The sequence below is a fragment of the Globicephala melas genome, chromosome 12, assembly GCF_963455315.2.
Source record: "Globicephala melas chromosome 12, mGloMel1.2, whole genome shotgun sequence".
In the NCBI taxonomy this organism is placed as follows: Eukaryota; Metazoa; Chordata; class Mammalia; order Artiodactyla; family Delphinidae; genus Globicephala; species Globicephala melas.
Window position 1 is genome coordinate 9,341,113 of NC_083325.1, and position 17,075 is coordinate 9,358,187.

A 17,075-nucleotide genomic window follows, 5' to 3' on the forward strand; every position below is an offset into this window, starting at 1 on the left:
GGTCCTGCCCCTCCTCGGCTCACGGCGTCCAGGGCTCCTACCTCACTCAGGGTAAATGTCCAAGTCCTCCCCACGGCCCACAAGGCCCTGCACCATCTTCCCCATCACCTCCCTGCCCATGTCAGCTCCGCACTCCCCTGCACTCACTCTGCTTCAGCCTCGGGGCCCTACTCACAGTTCCTCTACCACACCAGGCACCTCAGGACCTTTGCACCGGCTGTGCCCTCTGTCTGGACCACTCTTCCCCCAGAGCTGCACTTGGCTGCCTCACCTTCTCACTTCTCACCCCCTACCCTGACACTCCCAACCCCCCTTTCCATAGTACTTACCTTCCAACATACTCTATACTTTACGGTATTATAATGATTATTTAAAGCCTCTCTTTCCCAACCAAACTACAGGGCAGAGAACTTTGTCTCTTTGTTCGCTGATAATCCCAAGTGCTGGTAATGGTCCCTGTCACAGAGAAATTGCCCAGTGAACACCCATGGGATAACTGAGTACATGAACTGGGACCCGTGAAGGCACGCACTCCAGCAAGAGCTCGGGTTCAAGGTCATGTGCCTCGTGTCGTGAGGGTAAGAGTTTGAGGCACGAGGGAACACAAACGAAACCAATTTCTTTGGATTAGAGATGGGCCAATTTTTTCTCTACAGGGCCTGAGAGTCAATATTTCAGCCTTTGCTGGACACATATGGTCTCTGCCACATAGTCCTCTTTGTTTTTTCCACAGACCTTTAAAAATGCGAAAGCAGGCTGTACAACACAAGCCTAGCTGCAGTTTCCCAACCCTGCTTCAGGTCGAAGACCGTCAACCGTCGGCAACTTCCCGTGCGCCATGAACTGGCCGAGAGAACAGAGGTGGCAGTTGGGACAGAGCTGATACTTACAAAGCTCCTATAAGCAACGCCAGGCACCGTTCTGAGCACTTTCTATGGATAGACGTCAACTCATCTGACCCTCCCAAGAGCCCCTGGACGTAAATACTGTGCATCGCCGTGGTACAAATGAGGAGACTGAGGCACAGATGAATTAAGAAACCCACCTGGGGTCACACCAGTTAGCGGCAGAGCTGAAAGTCAAACCTGGGGTCAGATCTGTCATGGGCGTGAGTGTGGGCAGCAGCTGTGAGTGTGTCTATAAACGCGGGGAAATGAGTGTGGAACGCACCCGTGGGCGGACAGGATCATTCCCGCCCACGCCCCCAGCCCCAACCACCTGGCCGGCCCAGAGGCTCACTTCTTCCCGAGCAGGAACTTGTGCAGCGGCCCGCCGCCCGCCATCTCCATCACCAGCATGAGGGCCTCGGCCTGGCACACGCCGATGAGCCGCACGATGTAGGGGTTGTCCAGCTGGTGCATGATCTGCGCCTCCCGCATCATCTCATCCTTGTCCGCCTTCTCTGTGTTCTGTTTCAACACCTTGATGGCCACGTCGATCTGCTTCCTGCCGTGACGCACAGAGGGACACGCGTGAGCCGGCACGGGCCCGACCTGGCCCCCTCATCCCAACCCGACCTGCCTCTCCTCTCCCTGGACTTGTGTAGTAGATGCTGTGGTTTGCCGCCCAGTCCTCCCTGCAGCTCACGGCTCACAGCTCACAGCCAAGCCCCTCCCAGGAACTGCCCCTTGCTGAAAAGAACCGGCTCAAAGTGTCACCCTCCCCAGGGGCAGCCTGTACCAAGAGACCAGCCGATGGAGTAGACAAGGGGGACTCTGTTGCATCTGCAGCTCAGCCCAACTTCTCTCTGCCCCAGACCTGCCCCTCTCACTCCCTCTCGGGTGCTGCCCTGGGCTCCCCCAGGTAACCCCGCCTAGCAGGCAATTTCCTGTCCCAGCGTCTGTTTCCCAGGCAACCTGAAGTCACATCCTGGCTCCAACCCCCAAGGCCTTGGGAGGCAGCGCCCCCTCTGCCCCTCCCACAGCGGTTCCCCAGCCAAGGCTGGGCAGCCTACTTGCGCATGCGGTAGACGCCCTGGCGAACGGAGCCAAAGTTGCCGCAGCCAAGTTCTATGTCAGCCATGAGGAGGTTCTCGCGCTTCAGGAAGAGCTTCTTGTTTTTGAGCTCCTCGGGGTCGCTGTAGGGGCTCTCGTACACGCTGGTGTCCATGGGCATCGATCGCGGCTTCTCTGAGGACGCTAGGCATGCTGGGCACACACACAGGCATGTGCTCCCAAGTCAGGAGCAGGGCGAGGGATGGGAGCTGGGCAGGGCAGCCTCGGTGCCCACCAGGCACGTCGCCGCAAGGCACAGGGTGCACCGTGCAGAGCACGCACAGGCACACGTGCACACGTGTGTGATCATGTGCGTGCGTGCATTTGTGTGCACTCCTGGTCCCCTCTGTGGGTGAGCTGGGAAGCCACGTCCAAGAGGACTCTAGTGTGCACTGGCTAGAGTGTGCACACACATGCGTCCTTGCATGTTCACGCATAACACCCACGTACACTCTCACCCATGTCTCGGTGTGTGATGGGGGTCCAAAGGCGTGTCTGCACAAGTAACCACTACAGTGCCAGCTGAGGCGTGCACACCTATGGGTGTGCGTGCACTGACATGTCTGCACCCGTGTCACGCCTGCCCAGGTCTGCGTATGCACCACGCAGCCAGGTGTACAAGGGCTGCAGATGAGCCTCTCTGTGCACAGGCAACCGTGTATGTTCTCTACACACACGTGCACAGGCTTACATCCACACATGAAACACAGGAGCATCTGCGACAGTGCCTTTCAGGGACCTGGGCTCTGGAGCCTGCCTCCTTGGGTTCAAACCCCAGCTCCACCACTGCCTAGCTGCGGGACATGACAGTTCCCGGCCCTCCTTTCTCTTCTGTAAAATGAGAATAATTACCATGACCGCCTCATGTGCTTGTCGGGAGGATTCAGCAAAGCTCATACACTCAGTGAGCTTGGGGCATGACTGGCAGATAGTAGGTGCTTAACAGATGTGTGTCTGTACCCGGGCTGGCCCAGGCATGGCCAGGTCTACTCCCCTGCACGTCAGCATGCCCCCGGGCACGTGCTCACAGGCGGGCATGATGCATGTGCCCACGTGGACACCTGCAGGCACAGTGCATGCACAGGGCAACCAGGCCCACCGCCGCAGGTCAGGCCTGGCACACGTCCCTCCCCTGACACACCCCAGGGCCCAGCCAGGACCCTGCTCTTGGTCTGACACGAACCCCTACACACCTCCATCTCTGCCGACTCACCTGGTTCAGGGGTGTATCCGTCTGAGTTGAGCGTGTCGATCCGTCTCTGAGGCTAAAGGTCATGGGGTCAGCAAGGGTCAGCAGGGCCAGAGCTGGGGGCACCCAGCCCCTCTCATGAGACCCACATCGTCTGAGGACTCCCAGAGATGGTGCTGGGGATGCCCTCTTCTGTTCCACGGCAGCCCCACTCTCCCCCCATCTCCTGCCCGGAGCCCCACCCTGGGAACAGGACCCATTGCCCACCCAGCTCCATCCCCAAGGCCCCAAGTCTACGGCGCTGCTGACTCACCTGGGTGAATGTGGATGGGTGGGCGGGGAGTGTGGGAGCAGCGGCCTCTGGGGGAGCAGAAGGGACAGTGAGGGGGTGGGGGCCGGGGTCTCCCGCTCACCCCTGTGCCCCGCTGCCCCGCTCACCTGAGCTGGCGCTGTTGTTGGGACAGGCCTCCTTTAGGCAGTAGATGAGCCCGTCAGCCTTCAGCTTCAGGTACTCCACCAGCTGCAGGGAGGAGCGTCAGGGCCGGGGCTCCCCTCTTCCCCAGAAGCCTGAGCACCCCACCGCAGCCTCTCCCCACAACAGGGTGTGTGGGCGGCCTACCTGCCAGAGCGTGTCAAACTTGGTCCCCTCGGGAATGCAGTATTTGCCCGCCTTGTCCTGGCTGATGAGGTAGTGGTACACAGTCTTCCCATAGATCAGAGACAGCGCATAGGTGCCCTGCTCCTTCCGGGGTCTCAGCCTGGCGGGGGATGGAGGGGGTGTCACCCCTACAACCACATGGGTCCCCTCCCCCGTGGTGCCCTCCTACTTAGGCCCCAGTTCCCACACACACGCCCTATGGGCTCTGCACCCCAGAGCCTCATGGAGAAGTGGCAGGGGCTGCGGGAGCTGAGGTCAGGCCCCACTCGACCTCCAGACCTACTGGTAACAGGCCGTGCGTGGGGCTGGCGGAGGGGGTGCCGGGGTGAGCAGAGAGGTGAATGGCCATGTTCACAGTCATCCAAGGGCAGGTATGTGGCCATCCACAGGGGAATACTGGGCCACCCACGGTGGACATTCAGCCCTGCAGCGCCTGATACTCAGGCACCCACAGCTGCACACTTGGCCATTCAGGGAGGAACACTTAGCCATACGCTGGGGGGCACCTGGTCCTCCATGGCTGAATACCAGGCCACCCATGGTTGGGCACTTGGCCACAGGTGTGGGGCGGGGAGGCACTTGGCGATTCCTGGAGGGATATTTTTTCATCTATGGTGGACACAGAGCCACTCACGGGGGACACACAGACTTAAGACCATTCTCTTGGGGAGACAAAGCTGTTTCTATACATAGAGCGATAAAGGCAAGTGCAAGTCCATGGCTAGATCACAGGGCACCTTCGTACACATTAGCACAAGTCACCTTGCCATCACAAGAGACCCACCAGTTATCATAACAGATGACCTTTAACAGAATGAAACCCTTGATTGTCCTCTTCTGGAAATTTGCCAAAACAAATAAATCTTCCATGTCTATCGATCAGAATTAAGCCCCTAAAAGATGGTGCCTTCATGCAGTAAGAACCTGTCCAACCACACACACACATGCGCGCACGCGCACACACACACACACACACACACACACACACCCACGGACCAATTTAGGGCCACCTGCACCCTCCCATCCTATTGTAAAACTAGTCAGCATCTCCCACAAAATAGTTTTGTCTTGAGTTCCCAGCACAAGTTTCTATTCAAGGGTTAAGTGTAGATTTCTAATGGACGAGGGAGGGGCAGCTGTTTCTGGAGGTGGTCTCAGGCTCTGTGGACACTGTAGACAACAGACCAATAATCTAGGGGATTGAACTAAGTTACACAAGAGCTGGCTGGGAGCGCACAGCAGGAAATAGCCATGGGATGACCCACAGGTGGGCACCATCAAAGTGTAAACTCTCAGGGCTTGGGCCCTGCCCATGGATATTAATTCACTGGACAAATATTTACTAAGTGTTGACCACATGCCAGGCATTATTCTAAAGGCAGGAGTACAGTGGTGAACAAGACAGACACGAGCCCACCTTGCAACTCTTCCTTAGGCCAAAGAGACAGAGAAATGTCCCTTAAATCTCCATGGCAAAACATGAGTGAGGGATGGAGGGGTGGCTGTGAATATCCCATCCATTGCCGGACAGCAAGTTCCCCAAAGAACAATGCAGTGAAGGCTGACATAGTGACCAGGGCAGCCTACCTGGATACGTGGAGAGATAGCAAACAGGGTGGGGAGCAATGGGGGAGCACCAAAGGCAAGGAAGAGAATCCCACAACAAACTAAGAAATGCAAATGTCCCACAGAAAGGAAGGAGCTTCCATAACTAGACTGGTGGGCTGGCCTGGAGGTGATTGTCTCTAAATACTAGTTCTCTTCTTTTGAGAAGTGAAAATACTTCATAAGGTCAAAACCTTAAGTTTTGAACTGACAACAAAAACTCAATGCCCAGAGGGCAGAGAGCAGAAGCAAGAAGAACTACAATTCTGCAGCCTGTGGAAAGAAAACCACATTCACAGAAAGATAGGGAAAATGAAAAGGCAGAGGACTTTGTACCAGATGAAGGAGCAAGATAAAACCCCAAAAAACAACTAAATGAAGTGGAGACAGGCAACCTTCCAGAAAAAGAATTCAGAATAATGATAGTGAAGATGATCCAGAACCTCAAAAAAAGAATGAAGGCAAAGATCGCGAAGATGCAAGAAATGTTTAACAAAGATCTAGAAGAATTAAAGAACAAAAAAACAGATGAACAATACAATAACTGAAATGAAAAATACACTAGAAGGAATCAAGAGCAGAATAACTGAGACAGAAGAATGGATAAGTGACCTGGAAGACAGAATGGTGGAATTCACTGCCACAAAACAGAATAAAGAAAAAAGAATGAAAAGAAATGAAGACAGCCTAAGAGACCTCTGGGACAACATTAAATGCAACAACATTTGCATTATAGGGGTCCCACAAGGAGAAGAGAGAGAGAAAGGACCCAAGAAAATATTTGAAGAGATTCTAGTCGAAAACTTCCCTAACGTGGGAAACGAAATAGCCACCCAAGTCCAGGAAGCACAGAGAGTCCCAGGCAGGATAAACCCAAGGAGAAACATGCCGAGACAGATAGCAATCAAACTGACAAAAATTAAAGACAAAGAAAAATTATTGAAAGCAGCAAGGGAAAAATGACAAATAACATACAAGGGAACTCCCATAAGGTTAACAGCTGATTTCTCAGCAGAAACTCTACAAGCCAGAAGGGAGTGGCATGATATATTTAAAGTGATGAAAGGCAAGAACCTACAACCAAGATTACTCTACCCAGCAAGGATCTCGTTCAGATTCGACAGAGAAATCAAAAGCTTTACAGGCAAGCAAAAACTAAGAGAATTCAGCACCAACAAACCAGCTCCACAACAAATGATAAAGGAACTTCTCTAAGTGGGAAACACAAGAGAAGAAAAGGACCTACAAAAACAAACCCATAACAATTAAGAAAATGGTAACAGGAACATACATATCAATAATTACCTTAAAGGTGAATGGATTAAATGCTTCAACCAAAAGACACAGGCTCGCTGAATGGATACAAAAGACAAGACCCGGGCTTCCCTGGTGGCGCAGTGGTTGAGAGTCCGCCTGCCGATGCAGGAGACACGGGTTTGTGCCCCGGTCCGGGAGGATCCCACATGCCATGGAGCGGCTGGGCCCGTGAGCCATGGCTGCTGAGCCTGCGCGTCTGGAGCCTGTGCTCCGCAACATGAGAGGCCCGCATACCGCAAAAAAAAAAAAAAAAAAAAAAAAAGACAAGACCCATATATATGCTGTCTACAAGTGACCCACTTCAGACCCAGGAACACATACAGACTGAAAGTGAGGGGATGGAAAAAGATATTCCATGCAAATGGAAATCAAAAGAAAGCTGGAGTACCAATACTCATATCAGATAAAATAACCTTTAAAATAAAGAATGTTATAAGAGACAAGGACACTACATAATGATCAAGGAAGCAATCCAAGAAGAAGATATAACAATTATAAATACATACGCACCCAACATAGGAGCACCTCAATACATAAGGCAATTGCTAACAGCTATAAAAAAGGAAATCAACAGTAACATAATAATAGTGGGGGATTTTAACACCTCACTTACACCAATGGACAGAACATCCAGACAGAAAATTAATAAGGAAACACAAGCTTTAAATGACACAATAGACCAGATAGATTTAATTGATATTTATAGGACACTCCATCCAAAAACAGCTGATTACACTTTCTTCTCAAGTGCACACAGAACATTCTCCAGGATAGATCACATCTTGGGTCACAAACCAAGCCTCAGTAAATTTAAGAAAATTGAAATCACATCAAGCATCTTTTCTGACCACAACGCTAAGAGATTAGAAATCAATTACAGGGGAAAAAACGTAAAAAATACAAACACATAGAGGCTAAACAATACGTTACTAAATAACCAGAGATAACTGAAGAAATCAAAGAGGAAATCAAAAAATACCTAGACACAAATTACAACGAAAACACGATGATCCAACACCTATGGGATGCAGCAAAAGCAATTCTAAGAGGGAAGTTTATAGCAATACAAGCCTACCTCAAGAAACAAGAACAATCTCAAATAAACAATCTAACCTTACACCTAAAGGAATTAGAGAAAGAAGAACAAACAAAATCCAAAGTTAGCAGAAGGAATGAAATCATAAAGATCAGAGCAGAAATAAGTGAAATAGAAACAAAGAAAACAATAGCAAAGATCAATAAAACTAAAAGCTGGTTCTTTGAGAAGATAAACAAAATTGATAAACCTGTAGCCAGACTCATCAAGAAAAAGAGGGAGGGCCTCCCTGATGGCGCAGTGGTTGAGTCCGCCTGCCGATGCGGGGGACACGGGTTCGTGCCCCAGTCCGGGAGGATCCCACATGCCGGGGAGCGGCTGGGCCCGTGTGCCATGGCCACTGGGCCTGTGTGTTCAGGGCCTGTGCTCCACAACGGGAGTGGCTGCAGCAGTGGGAAGCCCATGTACCGCAAAAAAAAAAAAAAAAAGAAAGAAAAAAGAAAAAGAGGGAGAGGACTCAAATCAATAAAATTAGAAATGAAAAAGGAGAAGTTACAACAGACACTGCAGAATACAAAGCATCCTAAGAGAATACTACAAGCAACTCTATGCCAATAAAATGGATAACCTGGAAGAAATGGACAAATTCTTAGAAAGGTATAACTTTCCAAGACTGAAGCAGGAAGAAATAGAAAATATGAACAGACCAATCAAGTAATGAAATTCAAACTGTGATTAAAAATCTTCCAACAAACAAAAATCCAAGACCAGATGGCTTCACAGGTGAATTCTATCAAACATTTAGAGAAGAGCTAAGCCCCATCCTTTTCAAACTCTTACAAAAAATTGCAGAGGAAGGAACACTCCCAGACTCATTCTATGAGGCCACCATCACCCTGATACCAAAACTAGACAAAGATAGTACAAAAAAAGAAAATTAAGGACCAATATCACTGATGAATACAGATACAAAAATCCTGAACAAAATACTAGCAAACAGAATGCAAAAACACATTAAAAGAATCATATACCATGATCAAGTGGGATTTATCCCAGGGATACAAGGATTCTTCAATACATGCAAATCAATCAATGTGATACACCATATTAACAAATTGAAGAATAAAAACCATATGATCATCTCAATAGATGCAGAAAAAGCTTTTGACAAAATTCAACTCCCATTTATGATAAAAACTCTCCAGAAAGTGGGCACAGAGGTAACCTACCTCATCATAATGAAGGCCATATATGACAAACCCACAGCAAACATCATTCTCAATGGTGAAAAACTGAAAGCATTTCCTCTAAGATCAGGAACAAGGCAAGGATGTCCACTCGCGCCACTCTCATTTAACATAGTTTTGGAAGGCCTAGCCATGGCAATCAGAAAAGAAAAAGAAATAAAAGGAATACAAATTGGAAAAGAAGAAGTAAAACTGTCACTGTTTGCAGATGACATGATACTATACATAGAGAATCCTAAAGGTGCCACCAGCAAACTACTAGAGCTAATCAATGCATTTGCTAAGGTTGCAGGATACATAATGAATGCACAGAAATCACTTGCATTCCTATCCACTAACAACGAAAGACCAGAAAGAGAAATTAAGGAAACAATTCCATGCACCATTGCAACAAAAAGAATAAAATACCTAGGAATAAACCTACCTAAGGAGGTTAAAGACCTGTACTCAGAAAACTATAAGACACTGATGAAAGAAATCAAAGATGACACAAACAGATGGAGAGATATACCATGTTCTTGGATTGGAAGAATCAATATTGTGAAAATGACTGTGCTACCCAAAGCAATCTACAGATTCAATGCAATCCCTATCAAATTCCCAGTGGCACTTTTTACAGAACTAGAATAAAAAATATTAAAATTTGTATGGAGACACAAAAGACCCCGAATAGCCAAAGCAGCCTTGAGGGGAAAAAAATGGAGCTGGAGGAATCAGACTCCCTGACTTCCGACTATATTACAAAGCTACAGTAATCAAGACAATATGGTACTGGCACAAAAACAGAAATATAGATCAATGGAACAGGATAGAAAGCCCAGAGATAAACCCACGCACCTATGGTCAACTAGTCTATGACAAAGGAGGCAAGGATATACAATGGCAAAAAGACAGTCTCTTCAATAAGTGGTGCTGGGAAAACTGGACAGCTACATGGAGAAGAATGAAATCAGAACACTCCCCAACACCATACACAAAAATAAACTCAAAATGGGTTGGAGACCTAAATGTAAGACCAGACACTATAAAACTCTTAGAGGAAAACATAGGAAGAACATTCTTTGACATAAATCACAGCAAGATTTTTTTGATCCACCTCGTAGAGTAACAGAAATAAAAACAAAAATAAACAAATGGGACCTAATGAAGCTTAAAAGCTTTTGCAAATCAAAGGAAACTACAAACAAGATGAAAAGACAACCCTCAGAATGGGAGAAAATATTTGCAAACGAATCAATAGCAAATGATTAATCTCCAAAATATATAAACAGCTCATGCAGCTCAATATTAAAAAACAAACAACCCAATCAAAAAATGGTCAGAAGACCTAAATAGACATTTCTCCAAAGAAGACATACAGATGGCCAAAAAGCACATGAAAAGCTGCTTAACATCACTAATTACTAGAGAAATGCAAATCAAACTACAATGAGGTAACACCTCACACCAGTTAGAATGGGCATCATCAGAAAATCTACAAACAACAAATGCTGGAGAGGGTGTGGAGAAAAGGGGACCTTCTTGCACTGTTGGTGGGAATGTAAACTGATACAGCCACTATGGAGAACAGTATGGAGGTTCCTTAAAAAACTAAAAATAGAATTACCATATGACCCAGCAATCCCACTACTGGTCATATACCCAGAGAAAACCATAATTCAAAAAGACACATGCACCCCAATGTTCATTGCAGCACTATTTACAATAGCCAGGTCATGGAAGCAACCTAAATGCCCATTGACAAACAAATGCATAAAGAAAATGTGGTACATATATACAGTGGAATATTACTCAGCCATAAAAAAGAATGAACTTGGGTCATTTATAGAGACGTGGATGGACCCAGAGACTGTCATACAGAGTGAAGTAAGTCAGAAAGAGAAAAACAAATATCGTATATTAACACATATATGTGGAACCTAGAAAAATGGTACAGATGAACGGGTTTGCAAGGCAGAAATAGAGACACAGATGTAGAGAACAAACGTATGGACACCAAGGGGGGAATGTTGGGGGGGATGGGAGATTGGGATTGACATGTATACACTAATATGTATAAAATAGATAACTAATAAGAACGTGCTGTATAAAAAATAAATAAAATAAAAGTCAAAAAAATAAAAAAACTCAATGCTCAGCCACTCATCAGGAAACGTGTGTGGAATATTGAAAAAAAACAGCACAATATTAGACCTTTCTTCCCATCAATAAGTGGAATCTAGATCTGTATCTCCTGAATCAGGGATTGACCATGTGACTTGCTTTGGTCAATAAGACATTAGCAAACAGGACACAAGGAGAGGCTGGAAAAGTGGTTGACACTGGGGTTTGCCTGCCCTTTCTTGCTTCTCCTGGCAGCCCTGCAACGACCATGGAAGTGAGTCCACACTAGCCTGCTGGAGAAGCCATATGAAGGAGAATCAAGGCATCCCAGGCTGCCATCTGCCAGACATGTGAGTGAGGCCATCCCAGACCATCAAGGCCCAGTCAATCCTTCAGCTGACTGCGGCCACACAGCTGAGCTCAAAAGAAACCAGCTGAATAACCACCCAACTGAACTAAGCCCAAATAGCCAACCCATTGAATCAAGGCTGAATAAATGAATGTTATTTTAAGCTACAACAGTTTAGGGTGGTTTGTCACACAGCAAAGGCTAACTGATACACTGTCTTTGGAAAGAGACATGTGAGTTCACAAAACAGCAGCCACCAATCCCACGTAGGCAAAGACTACTATACTGGTGTGGTCACCATATATATTTCAATGTCACAAATTCTACTTTATTTACCAAAAAAACCACCAGGTGGTGGCAGTTCTTCATCCTTGTAGTTCAGGCCTGAACTTAAACTAGAGGTACAGGCTAAGAAATCAACTTGTATCTCCACTTTTTTTTTTTTTTTTGGCTATGCCATGAGACTTGTGGGATCTTAATTCCCCAACCAGGGATTAAACCTGTGCCCCCTGCAATGGAAGCATGCAGTCCTAACCACTGGACTGCCAGGGAACTCCCTCCACTTTAAAAATAATATATAGAACCTGATAACAGTGAAAAAAATAAGAGCTACCATTTATTAAGATGCTCGTTCTAAATTCTTCACATATTTGTCATTTAATCTTCACAGCATTCTCCACAAGACACCTACCTTGTCCTCTCATTATCCACATTTCGCAGAGGAGGAAGCAGAGGCTCAAGAACACTACACCTCTTGCCTAAACTGCACAGTTGATTAGGGGTAGAGCCAGGATGCCAATCCACTTCTGACTCTCCAGTTAATTGCTACATGGGACTGACACCCAGCCCAGCCACAGCAAGTTGCTTCTTCTCCGTGTGCCTCAGTTTCCTCACATGTAAAATGAAAACACAGAACGAACCCAGACTTTAGGGCTCCAAAGATGAGATTCAGGATCAACCGTGATCTCATAACTGTAGGCATAATCTTTGGGGTAAATATGTTTTGGGGATCGTGAGAAGGGTTCAGCTTCACTAAAATTCCCAAAGGGGTCAGTGATCCATTAAGAAACAATTAACAATATGTTCTTGAAGGCCCTTTCCAGGGGTCAAGTGTCTTTTCAAGTTGAATCAACCAGTCCCACAGATGCTGCAATTATGCAGAAAGGAAGCGAGCTTTGACAGCAAACAGCATTAGGTATAATTCCAACCATTCATCAGCAGCTCTGAACGGTGGTCACTGGTAAGCATTCCAGGCCACAGTGGTGTGTCTTTCTATCACACCCGCACCCTTACCACGGAACCAGACCAGTCCTGGGCTTGTCCCAGGCATCGTGATGCATCAGGGATGTCCCTTCACCCCTGCCTCATGAGAGGTTCTGCGCCTACAGCTTTGACCTTCAGCCCCTAACTACCCACATACTGAGAAAGCAGTTACTGACAACAGGAACCACAAGAAAAACCTACAGTGCTTCTGTCAGAAGCATGTCCTGCCTAATTTTCCAGGAGTCTGGTTCATGGTGGTGGCTTCTGGTCTCTTGACATTTCCCTGCATGAGCCACTGTCCCTCATAATGTCACGGCTCCAACTGCTTCTGAACCCCAGCATCAGCCCCAGTCTCTGTACTGTACCCAGATCCTAGCTCCCTCAGTCTCAGCCTGCTGTGGCCAATGCTGGTCCTACCCACCTCTGAGACTTCAAGCCACCTCGATATCCAAAGCACCTACAGCCGCTGGCCCTGGTTCTCCAGAGATTCCTCTTATCCCAACAGACTGGTTAACTCCAAGCCTGTTATAAACTTTGCTGTGTTAATGGAGAAAGTTTGCAAACTTTTCCTTTGGGCAGTGGAATTGTTTGTCAAGCAACATCTTCCATAGAAACTCAAGATATGAAACACGTCAAAGCTGAGCTGGGGGGACTTCCCTGGTGGTGCAGTGATTAAGAATCCTCCTGCCAATGCAGGGGACACAGGTTCGAGCCCTGGTCCAGGAAGATCCCACATGCCGCAGAGCAACTAAGCCCGTGCTCCACAACTACTGAGCCTGCGCTCTAGAGCCCGCAAGCCACAACTACTGGAGCCCGCGTGCCACAACTACTGAAGCCCACGCACCTAGAGCCCATGCTCCACAACCAGAGAAGCCACCACAATGAGAAGCCCATGCACCACAAGGAAGAGTAGCCCCTGCTCACCACAACTAGAGAAAGCCTGCATGCAGCAATGAAGACCCAGCACAGCCAAAAATTAATTAATTAATTTTTTTAAAAAAAGCTGAGTTGGGATGGGGCTCAGAATCCCCCCCCGCTCCACCCTCTACTCACTTCTACCACCCCCTCCCCCCAGAATCTTTTGATATTGTCGGGGGCCTTAGGGAGTCTGGGAGAAAGTTTTAAACCATTGGAATGGTGGAATCATTACCTCTATGAGTACATGTGTTTGCGTGAGGTAGGAAGGAGAGATGGGGGAAGGGAGGGGTGGGGAGGAAAGAAAAAGAAAAAAAAAACCAAGACAAAAGAGAGGCAAAGACTGTGAGGTGATGAAAGGCTGAACTGGGGACATGAGATGAAACCAGAGAAGGGAACCTAGATTGTAAAAAGAAAGAAAAATGAAATTACATGTTACAAAGGAGGAAGCAGCTACAAGGAGAAAGAATTGGCTGCACCAACAGGAAAGGTGGAGACCCCCCTTTGTTGTGTCTGGCTTGGAGAGAGCCCCTGGACACTCAGGTACCTGGGGTAACTTGTGCAAGAGCAAGTGAGATGTGAACGTGGGGAGATGTGTGACCAATGGCCGAGAAGGTCTTAGTGAGCATCACGCTTGAGGGGGGGAGCATGCAGCATCCTGATGAAGCAGGTGACAAACATCTGGACAAGTACCAGCCATCACTAGGTACTAGAAGGTGGAGCCCTCTAGAAGGACCAGATGCAGGCTCTGCCTTCCAGTTCATAGTCCAAAAGGAAAGATGCCCCAAATGCCCACCTTTGAGATGCCCATCACCCTCATTATGGCCTCCTTGTTCTAATCCTCTGATAGACTGTTTGCAAAACTGGCTGCCTCAATTATTCTCCCTTGGGTAGTCCCTTCCCCACAGTGACTCTGGTCTGAGCCAAGTGGCTTGCTTTGGCCAAGAGGACATCAGTTACATTACACAAGCAGAGGCTTGAAAAGTGCTTGTGTATTGTAACTTGCCTTCTCTGATAGTTCTTGGGAACACTGCAACCAACACCATGTGAACAAGTCCAGGCTAGCCTGCTCGATGATGACAGCACTGCAGCCTACTCATCCCTATCGCCCAGGTGACACTGAGCCAATAGCCAGAGCCATGGTCATCCCAACCTATTCAGTCCCGGCCCAGCCGACCTAAACCAGAAGGACTACTCAGCTGACTCACAGAATCATGAGAAGTAATAAACTGTTGTTTTGAGTCAGTAAGTCTTGGGACAGCTTGTTACACAGCAAAAGCTAACTGATACAAATGCAAAGTTGAGTTTCCCTCTTAGAGAAAACAGACCTATCTTAATCTGTTCACAAGCCGTCCTTGCAGCTGAGTATTATCTGTAACATGCAATTACAGCCTAAATTTACAGCCTAAATCTGTTAGGCAGGGTGAAAAAAAATTATCTTATCAGCTGACAGTAGAGTCTTGTAGAGGGACCTGCATCTTGTGGGACACCTGCAGGTAATCTGGTACACATGCTCAAACCTCACATGGGTGGGGGAAATCAAGGGAAAGGGGTCAGTTCCTCCAAGTGGGATGGCCCCAGGAGAGGGAACAGCCCAGCAGGGAGGTGGGTGAGAGCAAGGATTCAGCCAGGCAGGATCTCAGGCCAAGAAGCAACCATGAGAACAGAGACCCTTGAGAATTAACATCTCAAGGGGAGGATGCTAGACTTCCTGAGGTCACAGGAAAGAGACAGGCACCAAGTTTCTCCATATCTCAAGGCCTGAGTGGCCTCAGCTGACATCCGGATAACATCTGCTATACAACGAACCCATGTCCAGACCAGAAAGCAGCAGCCCCAGCAGGGGGCTTTAGACAGACTCTCTCATAATAACAAACTCACGAACAGCCACATGGTTCAGCTGTGGCTCATGCTCAGGCAGAGATACGCACATTCACCCACTTAAAATAACCCTTAGTGCATTTTTAGTATATGCCAGATACTATACTATTGCTTTACACATATTAATTCCTGCGATCCCATAAGAGACCCTTGGGTAGGTACTACCATCATCCACAGTGCAGTTAGAGGGAGCTGCTTCAACGCTCTCCCAGCGCTCCTACCTCACTCAGGGTCAAAGCCAAAGTCACCTCCCTGCCTTCTCCCCCTCCCACTCCAGTCCTCGCTTACTAAGCTCCAAGCACACTGGCCTCCTTGCTGATTCTGGAACATGCCAAGAACCTCCTCCTGGTCTGTGTTCTTGCCAGGAACACCTTCTCCCAGAGAGCTCACAGCCCACTTCTCACCTCCTTCGGTTCTTTACGCAGAAGCCACCCGATCGGAGAGGCCTCTTCTGGCCACCTAAGCTCAGCTTGGAGCCCCCCTCCCCAGCTCCACACACAGCACTTGCCACCCTCTGACATCCTCTATGTTTTAGTGATTCATCCTTCTTTGTCTACCTGCTCCACAAGGACGGGGATTTGTGTCTGTCCTGTGCACTGCCACGTCCTCAATGCCCGGAACAGTGCATGTGGTAACTGTTCAACAAATATTTGGTGAATGCAGGAGAGGAAATCGAAGTAGGCAGCTCCGATAGCTGCCCAGCGTTCCCAGACGGTAAGCAGCAGACGCTGGATTCCAACCCAAGCCGCCCAACTCTGAAGTCCTCACCACTGCTGCCCCTTTCGCATATCACGTCCCTGCGCACATTCAGAAAAGCACTACCCACTCACACTTGTGAGCGCAGGCACACCCCTCACCGCCCACCTGCACACTGAGGTCTGCCCCAGCCTCACCACCCCACAGCCCCAGGCTCTAAGCCCCACATACAGGAACTTGCCGTCCGTCTGTGAGCCTGAGTAGAGTTTGCGCTCCGCCTCCTCGCGCGTCAGGCTTTTGTGGTACCAGGGCATCCGCTCGTGAGCCGTCGTGGCAATGAGCTTCTCCACCTGAGGGGCCTGGCTGATGATGGCCTGCTCCAGGGCCTCGCCCTAGGGAAGAACGGGAGGGTGGAGAAGACTTGTGTCTCCAAGTAGGCGGCCACAGGACACCTCTTCCATCTCCTGGACCCTCCCAATTGCCTCTTCCACATGAGACAGCCCACCCACCCAGGCGCACCTAGGGGGTGAGTCATTTAGGCTGTTAATGAAAGTCAAGGCCCCTCATCTCTATGGTTCCGCCCCAAGCCATCCAGGCCCCGCCCATCCAGGGCCACGGCCCAGGCCCCGCCTTCTAGCCGGCTCCAAGCTCATCTCCAGCTTGAAGATCTAACACTGGTAATCGCGCCCCATGGTGCACTGCATGTTGTCGAAGACCACAACCCACCGCCCCTGCCGGCCAACCTACCCCAGAGCACCGCCCCCACCATCCTCTCAGGCCCCTCTCCCAGCCCAAGCCTCGCCTCCTCTGGACTCAGCGTGA

At 48.6% G+C, this 17,075-nt stretch overlaps 1 protein-coding gene across 2 annotated transcripts in view; it reads right to left on the bottom strand.

The window, feature by feature from the left end:
* The window catches only part of ZAP70 (zeta chain of T cell receptor associated protein kinase 70), a 30,708-nt gene that overhangs the window by 3,273 nt on the left and 10,360 nt on the right, over positions 1-17,075 (bottom strand). For both annotated transcript variants that reach the window (XM_070046827.1, XM_060309144.2), the window contains 7 exons: positions 16,485-16,645; positions 3,803-3,941; positions 3,622-3,703; positions 3,497-3,543; positions 3,208-3,259; positions 1,955-2,147; positions 1,240-1,446 (listed from right to left, as the gene is read on the bottom strand). In XM_070046827.1, coding sequence (XP_069902928.1) covers positions 1,240-1,446; positions 1,955-2,147; positions 3,208-3,259; positions 3,497-3,543; positions 3,622-3,703; positions 3,803-3,941; positions 16,485-16,645 — 881 coding nt within the window. The remainder of the gene's footprint in view (positions 1-1,239; positions 1,447-1,954; positions 2,148-3,207; positions 3,260-3,496; positions 3,544-3,621; positions 3,704-3,802; positions 3,942-16,484; positions 16,646-17,075) is intronic.